General features: G+C 37.6%; 2 protein-coding genes across 2 annotated transcripts; one reads left to right on the forward strand and one right to left on the reverse strand.

Moving 5' to 3' along the window:
- Positions 1–2,749: 2,749 nt before the first annotated feature.
- On the reverse strand, positions 2,750–7,323 carry LOC131306386 (putative 12-oxophytodienoate reductase 11). Its single transcript, XM_058332592.1, has 5 exons — positions 7,080–7,323; positions 6,850–6,990; positions 6,124–6,254; positions 4,201–4,362; positions 2,750–3,605 (listed from the first exon to the last, which is right to left on the reverse strand). Exons 1-5 carry the CDS (start codon positions 7,151–7,153, stop codon positions 3,007–3,009), a joined length of 1,107 nt encoding a protein of 368 aa, XP_058188575.1. The 5' UTR covers positions 7,154–7,323; the 3' UTR covers positions 2,750–3,006.
- A 4,951-nt stretch (positions 7,324–12,274) lies between these two features.
- Positions 12,275–18,198, forward strand: LOC131306387 (elongation factor 1-gamma). Its single transcript, XM_058332593.1, has 8 exons — positions 12,275–12,385; positions 12,480–12,526; positions 14,142–14,291; positions 14,389–14,449; positions 14,530–14,582; positions 14,788–14,889; positions 16,294–16,810; positions 17,602–18,198. The coding sequence occupies exons 2-8, from the start codon at positions 12,518–12,520 to the stop codon at positions 17,979–17,981; spliced, it is 1,272 nt and encodes a 423-aa protein (XP_058188576.1). The 5' UTR covers positions 12,275–12,385; positions 12,480–12,517; the 3' UTR covers positions 17,982–18,198.
- The last annotated feature ends 1,726 nt before the right edge of the window (positions 18,199–19,924 follow it).

A 19,924-nucleotide genomic window follows, 5' to 3' on the forward strand; every position in this document is an offset into this window, starting at 1 on the left:
AATCCGTTGTAGTGCACCCCCGCATTACAGTGTGTAGTGCGATCAATCCGTTTGTTTATTTCGGGACGAACGGCTCAGATTTAATCCAAACTCTTACAAATCTAAATTGTTCATTGCTCGGATTAAATCCAACAATGGATTGGTCGCACTACGCGTTGAAGTGCAGGGGTGCACTACAATGGATTGGGATTTTTTGTAGTGCACACTACAGAGTTGTAGTGCAGTCGATCCGCTCATCCATGTAGGCACGAACGACTCATATTTAATTCGAGAACCTATTAATTTGAATCGTCTGTTACTTAGATTAAAATCCGAGCCATCTATTACCGAAATAGACAATTGAATTGGCTGAACTATGGCGGAAAACGCTGTTGGCGTGAGCTGCCCTACGAGATCCCCGGATTCCACTACAGCATCCCAGGTCCCATATTTTTATGTCACAATTTGGTACTATCTTTTACAAATAGGTCAAATTTTAGTATACAACAATACTAGTATCGAACGAAAAAATAATGTCATGTATTTGAGAAAAAGAAATGTCATACCTAAGAAAAAGTGATATTTCTTACGAAATTTAAAATTACCAGCGCAAATTGTAAGAGTATCTCATATAGTAGTACTTAAGAATATGTGATGTCAATAAGAAACTACCAAACCACTCAATCTTTTGGAAGTAAAAGTTGAAAGGATTTACCACAAGATAGCTTTGACAATTTATTTATAAAAACTGTATCCAACGGTTGATTTCTTAGCAAGTTTATCAAGATAAGATTTGGCATGGGGTTAAGGCTTGTCAATTCAGACAGCAGGTGATGCGTGCCAAATGTCACGCAACAACTGTTGGAGGCACATATTATTACCGTTGAAGGGTTGATAGCATACATGAAAAAGGTCTATGTAAGAAAAATCAATCATCTTGATTCAAATTCACTCAATCTAGGCCATTAATTTCCCTTTCATAAACACTTTAATAAACCATTTTCATCTATTATAAAATTTTCCTTACCGTTGAGCTCTCAGGGGGAGTCAATCCGTTGTATAGTTGCTCGCAAACGAAGTTACAATTTTTGAAGAATGAGAAGAAAGAAAAGGAAATATTGTTTGTGTTGACCTTGCTTCTCAAGTTTACCTAGCCAGTCGAAGGCGGGGGCCTGCTAAAAAGGTCCACAATTTCTCTTCTTAAAGTTTAGTGAAAGTAGGAAACGTGAGTCATGAGCATTGAGCATGGTATAACTCTCTCTTCACCAACCTATGATTGTAAATGATGCCTGAGCAAATGATGTTTTTTGCCTTGTTCAGCAACACATTGTTAGGTGCTCAAGAGTCATAGCTTCCCAATGCACCCATTGGAATATGATTGATTTGAGTAACAATACTCCTATTGACCACTCCCCGATCACTTTAAGTGAAGGATCCCGATATCTTGAATCACTTTGCAAATATCAGCTCATCAAGCCCGAAAGTTTTTTCTTGCCATAACGGAAAGAAGCTTTCGACCATATTTCGATCCCTTTCTTTCTTGTGCAAAAAATCATTTTCTTTTTGAAGCTGAAGACAGTTTTTCAGTGAATTGGAGATTTTCACTTGATCCATGAAACGAAAAGAGATAAACATTCAATGAACTGGACATGTCTAATGTGGTGTATCACAATTATTCAATGCTTTTTGGCCTTGGCTGATGCGTGTTATGGGTTAGGAGGATAGTGGAATATGGAGAGCTGTAGGTAGAGAGATTAGGAGTGAAGCTAAGGTGTTCGTCGCTTGTTGGGAATGACCGCTGTGCTTGTCTCTTTGATTAGTCAATGGCATGAGCGGTGCTAACGTCTCTAAAGGAATGCTACCTTGTTGATCTTGTTAGTAGGAGGGTGCAACAGTTGCTGGTGTGGATCTTAATTGGTTGTAGCAATTTTTCAAATGAGAACTTTGAACATAACATATGCTTGTCGCCAGTTCGGCAAGGTAGATTAACAAATTATGTTTATTTTTCAATTGATATTTCATGTGAAAAACTCTATTTTTTGGCATGAAACGTCAAGTTCTTGGCACCTGACTAGGCTTGACATTAAACGTCATATGTGTTTGTCACCGAAAAAGACAAGGCATGACGCGACATGATGAAAAACACGACACTACATGAATCACATACTACTATGATAGCTTGGTTGGAGATAAGAATTGATATGACCATGTTCGCACGTTTTGGTTAAAAAACGATGAGATTAATATGTAAATGTACTAATTTTCATTTTAATACCTCAAGTACAAAACCCACCCCCGGGGTATGCCAATTCTCCCATTCGGGTCTTTCGTGGTCCGGGCTAGACTATCAGCCTACCTCCCAAAATTGTAACCGAACAGTTGATATGAGCCCCACACTCATAGTAGTCCAACCCCATGCTCTACAATGCCAATTAACACCAAACACGGCCCGAAAGCATTGCTCCTCGTCTCACAAGTGCGTGAGTCCCGCCACACATTGATCCTGTAAGAGGAGGAGCAACGCTCCCAAAGCATTGGATAATCTCTTCACCGGTTATGTTTCAATTTTTGCCTAAGTACCTCGCGCCTTTCGAGATTGTTAAATGAGACCGTGATGGGTTTCTTTTCATCACATAAGGGTCACTGATGATCCGTACAAACTTTACCAGGTTTGATTCTCATGTTTGCCTCATCAAATAGGAAAATGTAAATTTTACACTAGCAGTTGATATGACAATCCATATACGACATCATTGGAGAGGCCCTTACATGTTGAAAAGAAAAACAGCAATGCATATTTACTCAAGCTTATTGAATGCTACATTCACACACTTCAAAGTACTTTTCTTCCTCCGCTTCTGCCTTTGGGCTATCCTCCTTTGCAGTCACAACAACAACATAGCAGTGCACAAGTTACAAAAAGAACTTCTCCAGCCCCTTATTTGTAAAACCAATACTACAAAGAAATGAGGAAACAAATAAAACCACAAACTGATTATCAAACAATCCACTCCTCACAATAGCCATCTAAGCAGGGACATGATCTTCCAGAAAAGGGTAATCCGTGTACCCGATAACCGGATCAGGAATGTAAAAAGTACTCCTGTTGTACCTATTAAGCGGCGCATTGAGCTCAAACCGCCTAGGCAAGTCTGGGTTAGCCAAGAACAAGCGTCCAAACGCCACCAGATCCGCGTAACCCTCCTCCACAGCCTTGTTACCATCGCTCCTGTTGTACCCACCAGCAGCAATCAGAGTACCCTTGAAGGCATTCCTCATGGGACCAAGGCTGTGAGGAGTCTCAAACTTTTCCCCCATTTTCACCATCCTTGGCTCTATGACATGGAGATAGACAAGGTTGAATTTGTTGACTGCAGTGGCCATGTAGAGGGCCAGGGAGTCAGGGTTCGAGTCAGCGGATTCCATGTAGTCTGCAAATGGGGACAGTCTCATTCCAACTTTATCTGCTCCTATCTCATTTACAACTGCTTCTACTATTTCCAAGGCGAAGCGGCACCGGTTTTCCAAGCTCCCGCCGTATTTGTCTGTCCTGTCATTCACTTGGTCTTTCATGAATTGGTCGATCATGTACCCGTTTGCTCCGTGGATCTCAACTCCGTCAAATCCTGTGGTGAGAAAAATAGTGTATTGGTGTACACATACATAGAGGATTGGGCATTGTTTTCTGAATTCTCGCCCTGTTTTGTATTGGCTTTTATTTTATGGAAAATATTTGACAAAACATTTTCCAAAAAATCTTCTCATTACATTCTACCTTTCAAGACACACTCAGACGATATGCGTGATACCGAAAACATGGGAACAGGAGAAAAAACCAACAAATAATACTAAACCGATTTGAATGCTTTCGGGTTCGCGCACTTTCAACAACATGAAAGAAAGTACTACGAGAGTTTCTCCTATCGTTATTGTTTTTTTGACATAGTTTCCTGAAGTATGAGTATTAAGAAACTTTCCTGAGACCAACTCGTCTATCAAGTTTTAATTCCTAGCTTTTTAATTCTCAATGTTTTGTAATCTTGAGCCTCAATCAATGAAAATCGAAACAGTAGCCTCTAATGCATATTTCAACTTTAGAAAAGAGTAACAACATGGCTGCCAATCATAGTCACGTAATGGACACAAAATAGAAAAGGACACTTTATGGAACAAAAAGTTCATTCAAATGGGAGAGTAGACGCAGTGATGCGGTATACTGACCAGCATCAATGGCATTGCGAGCAGCGAGCTTGAAATCATTCACAATGTGCGGGATTTCATCGATTTCCAGGCGTCGAGGAGGGGACCAATCTACTCCGTCAATGCCAGGAGTCACTCCCTTGTCGGTAGAGGAGATCGGAGCCTGACCATTAGGCTGAAAGCCTGCAATACATATCAGAGTTCCAATATTTGAGTTTCATTTGATGAAAAAATATATAGGATGAATCTCTCCACCAATTAGGCTCAATGTTTGAAGCTGTGGTTGGTCGTTCAGGTTCAAGCTATTTTCGAAGCAGAGAAATTAGTACCCGGCAAACCATTTGAATACTTTTGATTTCTTGTTAATTTAGAATGACGCAAAATTCTTAATTTTGATCAAATGGATGGAAGATTATAAAGGGAAAATGCTTTTCCTTCTCAATTCCTCTTATTTTTGCCTACCAAAGAAGGCCTGTGAAGGTAGAAAATAGAAATGGACTACCCAACAAAAGTAGCACTCTACAAACACCAATAACCCCAAACCTTGATCAAAGCAGATATTTGTAAGCTCCAAAAAGCCAGCCCCTCTATTCTGGTTTTCACGTATATCAGGTGTTCATCGTATTTTGTTTTGGTTTCTTTATTTTTGCTTGTCAATTAATTGGAGTAGCAACGTAGGAATTTCAAAATTCACAGGCTCAATTTGTTGGAATATATTTAACAATCTAGTTATACCCACTTCTTATAAAATTTTGGAAATTGATTATTGGTCCCAAACAAACTCAAGGGTTGCTGGGCATGAGCTCAGATGATCTTAATTCCCCTCAAAATATCCTTTGTCAATGTACCCTGAGCAAGTGGAAACAACACAGATGATGCAGCACATGTGATAGTCCTTTTTTAATTGGAGGCCACAAAGTCACAATCTACCAACTAGGCTACTATCAAGTCTTTGTCACTGCTTTTAATTTTTAAATGACATTCTTGTGATGAAAAAGACACTGCTATTCTTTTTCTTTAGTCCATACATAAGCATGATGAGTTATAGAGTCATATGGTATGATTTTTTAGATGACCATATAATGTGTCATGAAATCAAAGAGTCTAATTATTGCGGTCTTACAGCCGACCGTTTAATATTTGAAACTAGTATCTCCTAAAGGTGGCAATACGCCATCAAAATCCAAAAGCACCTATTTCTTTGAATTACCATGTTGTTATGAGTTTTGAACTTTCTTCCTAATTATTTTGGCCTCAATGTAAAAACTTCACTAATTAATATGGCTCTTTTAGAGCCATTATTAAGCATCTATCTTCATTAATTGAAATGTTCCATTCTATTTTTCTGTTGACAGCCGAACCGGTGTCCACTCCATTTTCCCACCCTTCAACTAATCCCAGAAGCCCTAAAGTTGCCGAGCTAACCGTAATACAGTTCAGAGACACAAACTCTTACCTTTTTTGTTGTCTTAATAATTTGTAATATTTTGGCTTAGATACGGATCTGATTATTATAAGCAATGTTAGATTTTATTTAATGCAGCATGATAGTTTCCTTCTCCTTATTAAAATCTCGAAGTTGACTTGTAACGTATGGTTGTGGTTGATTGGTCAAGCAATGCTTGCTTTCTTTTTCCTCCTCTGCATCTCTCACCACATATTCAAGTGTGATTAATCTAATTCATGACAAACTAATACGAAAATCAACACAGAATAGTTGGGTATATAGGGTTGAATATTCCATTTGGTCATATTTTCTAACCTTTGGTTGGAATCCCTTTCTCGTTTTCTTATTAATAAATGTTACTTTTACTGATAAAAAAAAAAAGGTATTTGATTAGAGATGCTACTCCTGTATATAATCAAGCAAATTCGTTTTCAATTTCAAATGGATGATTGAACCAAAAAAATGTTCAAATTGGTGAGTATGAGATACGAAATTACCGTAAGTGGAGACACGGCCGACGTGCCAAATTTGACAGAAGAAGATCCCACCCTTCTTGTGAACAGCTTCCACGATTGGTTTCCATGCCTCCACATGCTCTTTGGTCCAAATTCCAGGCGTTTCTGGGTACCTTCAAATGAAGTCAAGCGATTTCTTTATAGGATCCGTTTGATTAACGAGACTTACAGAGAATAAACTCATAGGATAAATACATTAGTATTGCATACACTTTGTCGGATTATATACATACGCATGTTTAATCCAGGCCAATAAATTTTAACCTGGCACTGAATATGTTGTCATCTTCGAAATATTGTCCAATTCAAAACCGTAAAATTTTCAAAAGACAAGCCAAGAAAAAAAAGACCCACTTTTGTTTGGTTCCTTAGAGAAAAATAGAGACTTTTGTTTGGTTTCTCTTCTATAAAACGAAAACCAGATTTAAAAATATGTCAAAAATTATCTTTCCTTGGTGAGTACAGGTAACGAGAAAATTTCATATGCCAACATACTTGGAGGGGTCGTCAAGATTAGAGACTTAAAGTTTCTTTCTTTCTATGTACGTTCGAAGCTTTTCAAGTACTATCAATTTTTTGAGACCAATTTATACGGCACTCTCTTTCGAATTTAAACCAGCGTCTCTAGTGGACTGTAAAAATAGTCATTTGTAATGAATGGTAAGGTACAGGGAAACTGATGAGAGAGAGAGAGAGAGAATCCAATACCCTTGGGCAGTGTCAGATACTCCGGTTGCTTCAGTGATGAGAAGGCCTCCGTCCGTTGTCCGTTGAGAGTAATACAATATGGCGTGGGGCTGCGGGACGTGGTTGTAAGATCTAGACCTAGTTAATGGTGCTAAAACAACTCTGCAAAAAACACCAAACTCCAAGTAAATAATTTGTGAGAGAGAGAGAGAGAGAGAGAGAGAGAGAGAGAGATGGGGCAGGTGAAAAACCTGTGAGAGAGGTTGAATTTTCCCATCTTGTATGGAGTGAGGAGAGGAATCGGATTGATTGTGTTGGCTGCCATTTTCAAATGTAATTTCCCCCGGGATTTCTTCTTCTCTGTGAGTTGGTCTATCAGAGCTGGTTAACTGGTCACTGGGTTCTTCTCATTGTACATGGTCATGGACGACCACTTATATAGTAACGTATAATTAGCTAGTCTGTCAATGCATACGCACTCACATACGTTCTGTGAGGACAGTGAATCAGTGATAAAGAAACATTTGTCCCCGCCCCCCCCCCCCCCCCCCCCCCCCCCCTTAGACCGGGACGAGACGGAAATTAATCGAGGTGTGTGCAAATTGGTCAGAATATTATTTACTGTTAAAAAAAATCTGTACAGATATTTTATTTATTAAATATACAACACTAGTATTACGACGCAAAAGTGCCAGGTATCCAAAAAAATATACCCCAATAAACTTTTATTAGCAATAAGAAAAACTTGTCCAGGATGATTAATTCGGGGTACCTAGCATTGCTGATTATCACACGTGAGATTAGGCTTTTTCATAGCAGAAGTCAAAATACAAATATCGATCACCATGCTCCACGCCCAAGATACCCAAGTACTTAAACATAGGGAAAATTTCAAAAAAACCGGTGAACTTATACCGCAACGTTTCATATGCTTTCAAATTTAACGTATTTTCAATTTAACCTATTTTCAATTTAACCTCCAAAGTTTACAAAAAAAATTTCCAATTAAGCTTTTGCCGTCATCTTCCGTCAAGTTACAAACGGAATTGCGAAATGTGTACTGTTCCAACGTTTAATATTTATTTAGACATATTACGGATCCTATAAAGATGATTCAAACTGTAAGTCATTCTTAAAATATTTTTTTTATAGGCTCCTTAAAAAAATTATCCCAATCCGATATCGATAGGGCTCTCATATGAGTTAGAGCTCTCTTAGGGTGTTCATTAAAAAATCTTAAAGCCAAAAATTCATTATGACCATTTAGGATAAAATTACCAGAAAAATAAAATCTTCGCACCTGTTTAAACAGATTGAAAATTAGAGCACTTAATATTTTAACCATATATTTTTTTTAAATTTACAAACAGATTGAACCTGATAAAAAAAATCAAGTGCATTTAGTAATTTGGGAAGTGTGAAAATCAATCTCAATGATAAAGTACGACATATACATGACTAGACAAAATGACATTCATTCACAGGAAAATACTACAATACACACTCCTGTTTACAACATATTTCACCGCCTATCAATAATCGACCGAAAGGTGACAATTATGAGAATACTTCCTATTTTATTATTTCATATTAATAATATATCTAGTTTTTATTTCTTTTATTTGTTTGTATTTTAATGAAATACAAGGCACTTGACATGCTCCTACACACTTTGAAGTTGAAGAGAGGTTATTGAGATAAGTGGCATGCTCCTACACACTTTGGAGTTTGTAGGAAATTATTTGGACACTTAAAAGCAAATTAGAATAAAAAAATAATAGAAAATTAGGAAGTTATTTTCTGCACATCTTTATTTTCCTATCAGAAAAGAACCAAAACTGTTTCCAATCGTGCATTGAAAATTTCGACAGAGGCACTTTGACTATTTGCTTCAAAGGGTAATCAATTTTGTCTTTGCCTCTTGCTAACACATGTCTTTATAAATCTTTTATAAAGGTTGGCCATTAAGGAGCAACGCGTGGACATTTGTCAAAATTCAACACAAAGGATGTACTTTCCGGAAGGAAAGGGCTTTACGGCCGTGAATGGTAAAGTAGAAGACCATAACAGTGGTTTTGAAGGCTTTGCCGTTGAAAGGGGCTTGAGAAACAAAGCCTATAAAGATTCTTCAAGTTCGTCTTTTGAACGGTACGTTTTAAAAAACGGCTTAAATTCACACACATCCATATTGTTTAAGGATGTGGAAGACCATAAATATGGTTTTCATGGAGAATCAAAAGCGAATAATGAAAATGGCGTTTACCCATATTTTGGCCAAACAAAGGCCAATGGCTAATTTCGTTCCAGTTTTTTTACACGAAATCAGAACACACTTGGCCAAACTATGAAATGAAATACCCCTCTTTTTGATATTGAATTTGCATGGGGGGCAAAAATTCATCTTTAGAGCCAATTATAAAACTTAATGTGGTTCGAAAGTTTGAAACTCAAAGCGAGTTGAATCATGAAAATAATTCGACAGAAAAGCCTTGCAAGGCTTGAACAATTTACGGGCAAAGAAAGCCATTTGTTGGCTAGTTCGATGCTCGGAAAAGGGATATGACTATTACAGCCTATCCCATACAGATATCTTCTCCGGTTAAAAACGAATCGATAGAGAATCCTCCCCAATCTCTCTATGTTAAAAAAAAAATGTTTGACGTGATTTGGCCTTGTCGAATCGATAGAGAAGCCGCGAATTTACTAACATACAAAAGACAGAAGCCGTTTTGTTTTTGGGCCAGTCGAATGGCATGCATGTGAATATCGACAGGCCATTTGTCATCTTTGGATGTTTAGGCCTTTGGCTTTCCGTATACAAAAAAGTGTACGTCTTAATGCCCCACTTGTAATCATGGATGGAAATTAAGTGTTCTTTTGGGAATCAGTTTATTAGAAGGTGTTGAACTCCATTGTTTCAATTAAAAACTGGACGAAGTTGTGGAAGTCCAAAATGACCCAAGAAGTGGGGTAACTGCTTGCGGTTTCTAGAATGAAATTTATAAGGCCAAATTGACTGTCAGAATGGTCCCATTGTACGATGATTTGCGAGAAGGCAGTGGAGTTCATGGGTAAACTGTTTTTGGCTCCCAAAAACACCGTGTAACCGCTTGATAGATAAAAAAATGTCTAGACACTGCTCCATGCTTTTGTACGGTCGAGGGCGGACGATTCGACCAAAGTTTCCGTCAAGGGAACTAAGAGCATCTCCAACGGGAGATGTCAAATCCTACGTGAACATGTTAACTGTAAAATTTGACACCAAAATTCAATCTAACCCAACAGCCTTCTTTGATGCCAATTCTTACGTAGATTTGAAGGCAAGCTTTCTCATGCCAACTTTGACAACCTCCCTCCTCCATGCCAAATTTCAAAAAATGACCATTTGTATTTTGACATAAGAGTTGGAAACGGATAATTCAAGGGCGGAACCAGGAATTTATTTCGCCCTGGGCTAACTAAAATTTATATATGTGAACCAAAAAGAAGGCAAACTCGTATATAAATATATAAATGTTTAAAAATAAACAAAACAAAAGTACAAAAGTGTTTTTCCTCCTTTTTTATTTTGTTGTTCCATTAGAGTATGTACACCAGAGTAGCAAAAATAAAATATTAGCTATCATAGCAACCTAAAATCGAGAAAACCCACCTAAAGCAATTAGATAAAAGCTTAGATAAAATACATTTCGCTACAATACTTCGGTATATATACTGAACGACTGTTCATCAACAATTTCTTTTATATTATTTTTCACTTCTCTCTCTTGATTTCTCTTATATTATTAAACAGTTTCAAAAAAATTAAGTGCTCCAATTTTTCATTCGTTTGAATCATTTCAATATTTTATTTTTCTGATTATATTATTCTTCTAAATGGTTATAATTAATTTTAACCATATTTTTAAATATATAAACTATCTATAAAAATCAAGTACTTCATATTTTTAATCCGTTTGAATCAGTGCGAAGATATTATTTTTTTGATCATATTGTTCTAGAAGGTCATAATTAATATTTGCATCTAGAACTCTCATAATCAAGTATCTACCCTATAGAATTCCAAATAAAGAGCAGATACTTGATTACAAGAGCACTAAAGACAAAAATTAATTATGACCATTTTATGATAAAATGATCAAACAAATAAGATCTTCACGCCGTTTAAACGGATGGTGGATTGAGCTAGGCTGAATGGGAGGATGGTGTGTTGGGCTAAATTCACTTGGACCGAAACTTTAGACATAATTTATTATTTTTATTTAATTCTTCGGAATTGCACCTGGGCTATAGCCTAGCGGAGCCTAAGTGTAGTACCGCCCTTGGGATAATTTGATGTCAAATAAAAAAAATTTGACATAAGGGTTGGAGAGGAGGTTTTGATGTCAAATTGGAGATGCCAAAATGCCACATCAGCCTTCAAAAAAAAATTGACATCCCCAATTTGATGTCAAGGTTTGGAGATTAAGAGCATTTATAACGGGAGATGTCAAAGCTGAGATGGACAATCAAACGGCTAGTTTTGGCATTAAATCGCTATCCAACCATGATGCATTTTATCATGTCAAAAGTGACATGGCTTTTAAGGGAGGTGACGTGACTTTGAAGGGAAGTCCCAACATGTCAACTTTGACATCAACCTCTAGACTGTCAATTTTCAAAAATAGCTTTCAAAATAATTTGACATAAGGGTTGGAGAGGGGGAACGTGATGTCAAATTGCCACATAAGCCTTCAAAATAATTTGACATCTCCACTTTTGACCTCTCGTGTTGGAGATGTTCTAATCAATAGAGCCATGTTATTCTCGACAGTGGGTTTTAAATAAGCCTTGAAGGCTTTGTTATATCAGTCAAAAAGAAAGGGTTGGTGTAGAATTTATCTAAAACTCTTCGAGAGTCGGGAGGCAAATGTTTACACCTTAAAAGGTTATCACCTGTCGATATCAACAGAGGGGTGATTTAAAACTAAGAGAAATATTTACCAAAGTTAATCCTTAACTACACACCTCATTTGGGTGTGTATCATATGCAATCCCAAAATGTTACGAATTATAGAGAAAATGTTACGAATAAATTTACAACGTAGACCGTAAAAGTCTGTAAGGATAAATTTACAGTATCATATATATATATATATATATATATATATATATATATATATAGTATTAAATAAACTAGTGTATAAAACGTGGTTACTCATCAACTTTTACAAACCCAACACGACCTTGTTATTCAAGAACTTTTACAGATATTCACTTTATTCTTCCCCTCCAAAACAAATTTCTCACCAATTACACTCCGTAATTTTTAAAGAAAATCCCCCATATTGATTATTTATTTAAATTTGGTAGATCTTAATTTCACAAGCTTTGAAGAATTTTCACTTGGGAAGCCCAAGCCCAAGCCCAGTGACCTGAACCCGAAAGCTACAAAACGGAAAATCAGCCCATCTCACATAAGCTCCTAACCCTAGCCTTGCTTCACTGCTCTCTCTCTCTCTCTCTCTCTCTCTCTCTCTCTACGCTGCTGCTTTCGGGAGATCGCTCGTCTTTTGAGGTCCGTTCTCTCTCTCTCTCTCTCTCTCTCTCTCTCAATTCAGCTGCTTCTGCTGCGAATTTCTCTCGACGTGTTTTGTGTGTCTTACTGTCAGGTCCAACAGCAGAAGCGAACGTTTCTTTCCGTTAAGCAATGGCGCTGGTAAGTCATTTCTGCTCTTACTCATTATTTCTCTGTCGCGTGTTATTTTCAATTACTGTGTAATTATTCTTCCCTGTATAAACACTTACACATGTATGTATGATCATAGAAGTGTGTGAAACAGTGAAAGTGTTATATACGTATTCTCATGTGTGGGGGTGTTTATCCCGATCTTCTTCTGGATCTCCGGTACCGATCTGGATGGAGCTGGACCTTCCCTAATGCAGACAAACACCATTTAGTGCGTAACGGGCCTTAGAAGGCACGCCGATGCTTGAGTTAGTCTCAATTCAAAAAGGAGAAAGTACGAAGCTCTGTGTATGAACAGTAACGGCGTGCCTCTCTAGTGTTTAGGACCGTACTTTCTATAGCGTGAATTAACTTGGGCTCCGAGTAAGCTCGTGCTAGGCAAATGCCCTAGCCAGTTCTTGGACTGATGCCACATGCTCGAACTGATCTGCCGGTAACGTCGTCAATTCTCTGTCCTCTCCCAGATCGGACCTGATTCGACCTGGTCCGGCCCAGGCCTAGCTCCGCAACTTGGGCTTACACGCACAAGCCACGCGCCCATCACAGCGTGCCGGTCCAAGCGTAGTTGGTTCGGCCCAAACACTTGCTGCTTTGGGCTGCCACTTGCTAGGCCCAATAGAGGTTCCGGTTTGACTCACTACGTCATGTTTGCAGTGAATTGCAAACTTATAACCGATTTGCTTTGTTGTAACTGTGTTTACTTCAATCATTTGCTATGTTGTCACGCGATTCACTTTTCTTCTGTTTGGCTATGAAATATAGTTGACTAACAATTCAGAATGGTAGTCATTAATATATTGCAATTGGTTACTTTTAATCTCTTTTTTTGATGTGGTGTAAGATAGAACACAAACTCTCATATGCTTTTTGAATTTAGAGAAGAAATTTTCCTTTTGGGTTGAAACCGAAGCACTGAGACCTTTTTGGTATTTGAGATTAGTTCCATTCTTGTTCGAGAATTATGATGTTGCAATAAGGAAAGTAGAATTGATACTTTAAATTGAATGATGAGTCATGCATGTCTAGCAAAGGGGACATTGGTCCGTTTTGGATTAAGCTCAAGTCTATTAAAAGCTTGTTTGGAAGCTGAAAATCCTTGACAATCTTTTTTTAGGTCATAATATGTTCATGACTAAAAGCTTGCTTAGTTATACGAATTAACAGTTTTGATTGAAATTGTATTTCAAACACGTTGATGTGCCTTGTTTAAGGTTTGAGCACGTAACAAGGAATTTTATATGAACTTTAGGTTTGGTTTTGACAGTCAGGACTTGAGTTATAGTATGTATGAAGCTAAATGTGTCCACGCCAATGCATGCAATTCAGTGTCTAATCCTATATGTGTCTGTTGGATTATGTAATTGTCATGACGAGTTTTGTATCATTTGGAGATAAAAACCCTCTTATTAGTACACAAATTACTGCATTCTCGAACACCGTATGACTATCAAAATTGTGGTGGGGAAGTAATATTTTGGGTGCGTTTAACTATTTCACGTTGAGCTAACAAATGTGTCATTTAAGTGACTATTTTTGTTGCATTCTGTAATTCCGTGTGATTATTGTTTTCTGGTCTATCTTATAGGTCTTGTATGCGGGGAGTACAAACAAAAATGCTTTCAAGACACTCATTGCTGCGGAGTATAGTGGTGTCCGAGTTGAGATGGCCCAGAATTTTGAGATGGGGGTTTCGAACAAAACACCCGAGTTTCTTAAAATGAACCCTATTGGGAAGGTAAAAGTTACAATTTGGACATCATAAGAAATCTGATGTTTAGCTTATTGATTTCATTATAACAAGGGTTTTTGTTTTACCCCCTATTCATGAATAGGTTCCTGTGCTGGAAACTCCAGATGGCCCCATTTTTGAGAGCAACGCCATAGCACGCTATGGTTAGAAGACAATGTTGCCTTACAGCTTTTAATCCTCCGATGAACTTAGTTTATACTTACAGTTGTCTTCGTTGCTGCAGTTTCTCGCTTGAAGCCTGATAATCCTCTGTGTGGCTCTTCACTAATAGAAACTGTAAGACGTCTTTTTGCCTTGTTTCTGTAATTCTACTTTGAGTCAAGATTTGTTATTCGTTCTGTTTGGAGATTTCATCTTTCGCTTTCATTTCTTCTCTCTCCCTCTGTGTGTGTGTGTGTTGTGCCTTGCACAGGAAAGAAGAAACTTACCGCATTCTTAGCACTTGTGCTTATAATCATGACGGCTTTACTGCTTTTTCCAGGCCCATATTGACCAGTGGATTGACTTTGCATCATTGGAGATTGATGCTAATCTTGGGAACTGGCTTAGACCAAGAATGGGACGAGCTGTTTACCTTCCTCCAGTGCGTTATCTTGTGTCTTCTGTTCTTGTTGATAGCATTTCCTATATTTGCTTTTGTACTTTTTTTAAATAGCATGAAAATAAATTGTCTTTGCGTGATAAAGTGCTTTATAATGCCCAATAAACGATTCAAAATAATTCTGTGAAATTTAGATGAGCCTTTTAGGTCATAGTATTTCAATCATTCAATTTTATTGATCAGTGGATCACATCTTGTGCACTTTGTTTCGATGCGGACTTGGAGAGAGGCAATCAAATGAGGTAGCTAAAGAGTAGGAATGGAATAAATTTTCTTTTCGTGATGTTACTGGGAAGGGAATGATATGTTATAATATGTCTACTGATTTTTTGGTAGACGCTTGGAAAAAAATGGTGGTAGCTTGGAAAAAAATGGTGGTAGAATGTCAAGTATGAAATCCACTCCCTATCCTATAATTCTCATGTCCATTAAAATCTATTCATCATGGAGAAAACTAAAGCTATAGCTACTATTGTTTACAGTATCCTTGGTTCTTCGTTCAGAAAATTTTCCTCTCCGTTTCTGTACAAGGCAAATGTATTTTAGTATTTTGGCAGTAGGAGAGGGGGCTCGGAACGCATGGGATTCCAGTTAACTCTTCTATTTCCAGAATTTTGGATCAGTATAGGACAACAATTTTGTAGTATTTAACTGAATCAAAGGTACAATCTATGAAGCAGCGACACTCCTAGAGGTCGCCATACTCGTGTCCGACATGCCGGGGACACAAACACGCTGGGACACGGCAAAAAACGTGTGTGCACGCCATGTGGTGTGTCCATTAAGTGTAATTTAATTTTTACTTATGAAAACACTAAAATTGAATCAAATTTTTTAAGGGGGACATGACGGGGGTTAAATAAGCAATATTTTAAATTTTCTGGGAGTAAATGTGTATTACTTCAAATATTTTGGGTTACAAGTGTAATATGATGTAATTTGATGCTTGTTCATACATATTGATGTTTCATGTTTCTACATATAACTCTGTTTCCTCCGTTTCCGTGTCCCCACTTCTTTATAAATCCCGTCTTTGTGTCCATATATGCTCCACAGGGTGCATTCCTTTCAGGTACTGAGTTGCAGATTGATCTGTTTTGAGTCGATGAAAATGGTGTTTTCTATTTCTGGGGCATCCAGATGCTTCCTACTTTGTGAGAAACAATGACAAATCCACATCTGCACACCCTACACGTTTCGGTTATTTGCTCATTCATTAGATTTTGTTTTTGTCTCCTCTCCAACATATAATTTCTCCAACATATAATTTACTTTAGTCATGGGGGCTGTTAAAGTTATAATTCATACCCTTTTTCTATTGCTAAAGTGTTTTTTATTACTCCTCGGGTGCCCTGTACTTACCTTCTCATGTGTTTTTGTGTGAAGGTTGAGGAAGCTACTATTTCTGCATTGAAGAGAGCTCTTGGTGCTTTGAGCACACATCTGGTTTCAAACACTTATCTGGTTGGGCATTCTGTGACCCTGGCTGACATTATCATGACAGTGAACTTGTATTTGGGGTTCACTCGGCTCATGACCAAGAGCTTTACCTCTGAGTTCCCTCATGTTGAGAGATACTTTTGGACCATGGTTAATCAACCAAATTTCAGCAAGATATTGGGTGAGGTAAAGCAGACAGAACAAGTTCCTCCTGTTACATCTACCAAGAAGCCTTCCGAGCCAAAAGAAACTGCTAAGTCAAAGCCGAAAGATGAGCCAAAGAAAGAGGCGAAGAAGGCGCCAGCCAAGCCCAAAGAAGAAGCTGTTGAGGAGGAGGAGGAGGCACCAAAACCCAAACCAAAGAATCCCCTTGATCTACTGCCCCCCAGTAAGATGATACTGGATGATTGGAAGAGGCTCTACTCGAATACCAAGACCAACTTCCGTGAAGTTGCAATCAAAGGTATATATTCGTTTTCATTTTCGCTTTTTTTTTTTTTAATACATTTTTTTGGTTATTAATGTTGAGTGATTTTGTTGCATCCTACCATTCTCTTTTGCTAACAAGAAACATTTGTTCGTTGAATCGTTGGTTCTTGTTGATTTTAATACGAGGATTGCATTCAAATATGCACAAGTTGCTTTAGCTCTTATTCTCTCTCACACCAGATGGTTTGGTGTAAAAGATATTATGCACCTATGATGTGTTCCTCTCTTGCTGCCTACAGTATCGATTTGGCTACCAATTCTAATAGCAAGTCAACGGGATTCGTAATTTTTTGGTTTTCAGCATGTTTTAATAGCATGTCACTTCTTGAGGTGACTGTTATTTGATATGATCTGTTAACTAGAAGACATTGTGCTTAATTTGCTATAGAATATTGGCTTTCCAGAATTATGTCCTACTGGACGTGTTAAACTTAATATGGATATATTGAACAGGAGATGCGTCTTGTAAATAATAAATATAGACCTCTATTACTCCACATCTATGTATATATATTTGTTGGATGATATAGATGTAGAAGTCATCAAAGTAATATCTATCTGTGTATGCACCTTTAACTTGTGATAAAAGTATATTTATGAGAGATGGCTCAGATGGCGTAAGGAGAACTCATTTCAAATTTACATGCATAATAGGATGAAAATTTTCACTGGACTAGGCTTCTGCATCTGAGGTCTTGTAGCATACACTTTCCGATATTAAAACTACCCACACTGTCCACGTAATGAAGTTCCTGTTCTTTGCAGGTTTCTGGGACATGTACGATCCAGAGGGATACTCTCTTTGGTTCTGTGACTACAAGTACAACAATGAGAATACTGTCTCATTTGTGACCCTAAACAAGGTCGGTGGATTTCTTCAACGGATGGATCTGGCACGGAAGTATGCCTTTGGGAAGATGCTGGTTATCGGGTCAGAGCCCCCATTCAAGGTGAAGGGGCTTTGGCTTTTCCGTGGTCAGGAAGTTCCGCAATTCATAATTGATGAGTGCTATGACATGGAGCTCTATGATTGGAAGAAGGTTGACATAAGCGATGAAGACCAGAAGGAGAGGGTGAATCAGATGATAGAGGATCAGGAGCCCTTTGAAGGAGAGGCACTTTTGGATGCCAAGTGCTTTAAGTGATGATACCCTCAGTTCAATCAAAGCTTAGTTTTGGTCATGTTTGTCTTTGTTGGGAGTAGATGATTTGTGCTCTTCTATTAAAAATGTTTGAGGTAACTTTAGTATTTTGAGGATTCAAGGACGTAACATTGTGGGTTTTGTTTCTCATTCCTGTTGAGCTTTGGAACTTACGTATATGGTTTTCTTGATCAAGCATTTCTCATCTGTTGGAACTAAATCAACTGGTTATTCTGGTCAACCCAAGGCCCAATGGGTTGGCCCGGTATTCTTTGGAACTATTAGGGGTTTGCTCCCTCCTAATGTGCACAAAGCCTCCTAGGTGTTTTCAACTCTTTTGGGACAAGTTCATAGACCGGACACCTGAGTTATCAAAAAACTGGTTACTCTGGTCTGAGCATTTTTTGTGGTTTTCCTGCTAGAAGAAAACATCAGTAGATTTTTGAATTTCTAGTTCAACTACGAATGGGCAAACAAAGGCCACGTCAAAGCCATGAAAGCCATAGTGGATATGGAGTTGGAATGAGGGCTGGGACAGTCTACAACGATAGTTGGCATGACTTTAGAGAAAAATCAGATTTAGTTAGTGCCTAGGTTGAAGATGGGGGGCATATTTAGGATTAGGGAAACATGTTTAACGGGTATGATTCAGATTGGCCGTTGATTTTGCCACTCCTTTTTTTGTCAACGCCACTCTTCTGCAAGTGTATTTTTGGTGCAAAATTACACTTGCGGGGGAGTGATATTAACAAAAAAAGGGAGTGACAAAATCATTTCCCTCAGATTTAGGCATATTATAAAAAGGATGATTCAGAAATGCAAGTATGTTTGGAACATGTAAAATGAAATTGAGAACAAATAATTAACACGGAAAGTGTAAAGAAAAAAAGTTTGCTTTTTTTTTTTTAGCTCAAGTGTTTGAGTTAACATACACGCACTTCAACTAATCTTGTGGAGATCAAATCCACGGTCAACTAGTGCATATTTGCTATTTTCTCATGTCTTTTCTTCTAAAAAGAACGTAAAAACAAGATTTCCTTCTACTTCCAAAGTCCAAACCTTATGCTCCGGTAAGTGTGGGGAATAGTGCATTCTGTTGGAATTTTTTTCGCAACGAAATTAAAATTCTTGTTTTTAGGATTTATTTTAGAGGAAATTGGTTTTCCGCAAGAAAGTTATTAAAACTATAAAGTCTTCGTTCATTGACCATTTTTGGAAAATAATTTTTACTCTTTGCACGATTCTTAATAAGTTTCTCTATCTATCACTCCACTCATTAAATCAAAAATATTTGGGTAACTGGAGATTTGGAAATATAAATAATAAAAAAAGGAATTTTCCCTCTTTCCGAAACTCGCGTTTATTTTCGTTTCGGTTTGACTTTAACCACGCGCCTTGGAAATGGAGGTTTGTCTCCTATATACATCGCATGTTCGAGTTGCGAGGTTTTCCTTCCAAAAAAACAAAATTTACGAGGTTGACTTTAACTCAAAACTCATTTAGTATTTCATAATTCGCTTTCTTTTTTTCAAATATGCAAACGGATTTGTCAATACAATGATACATCAGCGGGTTAGCGGAAGTTAATAGGTTTCTAATAGGTTTCTTCATACAGTATATGATTTCAGAAGTTATCTAAAATCCTGAACAATACCACACATTCACTGTTGGGCTCAAACCTTTGTGTTAGATTTTCGGATATTCTCAAACCTTTGTCTTAGATTTTCGGATATTAGATTCGAGCAATTTTGAACAAAGATCGGAATTCGAAATTGCTCTATGGACAGACCTAGCTAGTACTAGTATTTCATAAATTGATTGCTATTTTTAATGGAAATGATTTTGTCATTTCTTTTTTTAATTGTCATTCTCTTACAAGTATATTTTTTGCAACGTTAAAAAAATGGAGGTGACAAAATCAATAACCTTTTTAATTTACAATATTA

This window comes from Rhododendron vialii, chromosome 11a, assembly GCF_030253575.1.
Source record: "Rhododendron vialii isolate Sample 1 chromosome 11a, ASM3025357v1".
NCBI classification, from domain to species: domain Eukaryota; kingdom Viridiplantae; phylum Streptophyta; class Magnoliopsida; order Ericales; family Ericaceae; genus Rhododendron; species Rhododendron vialii.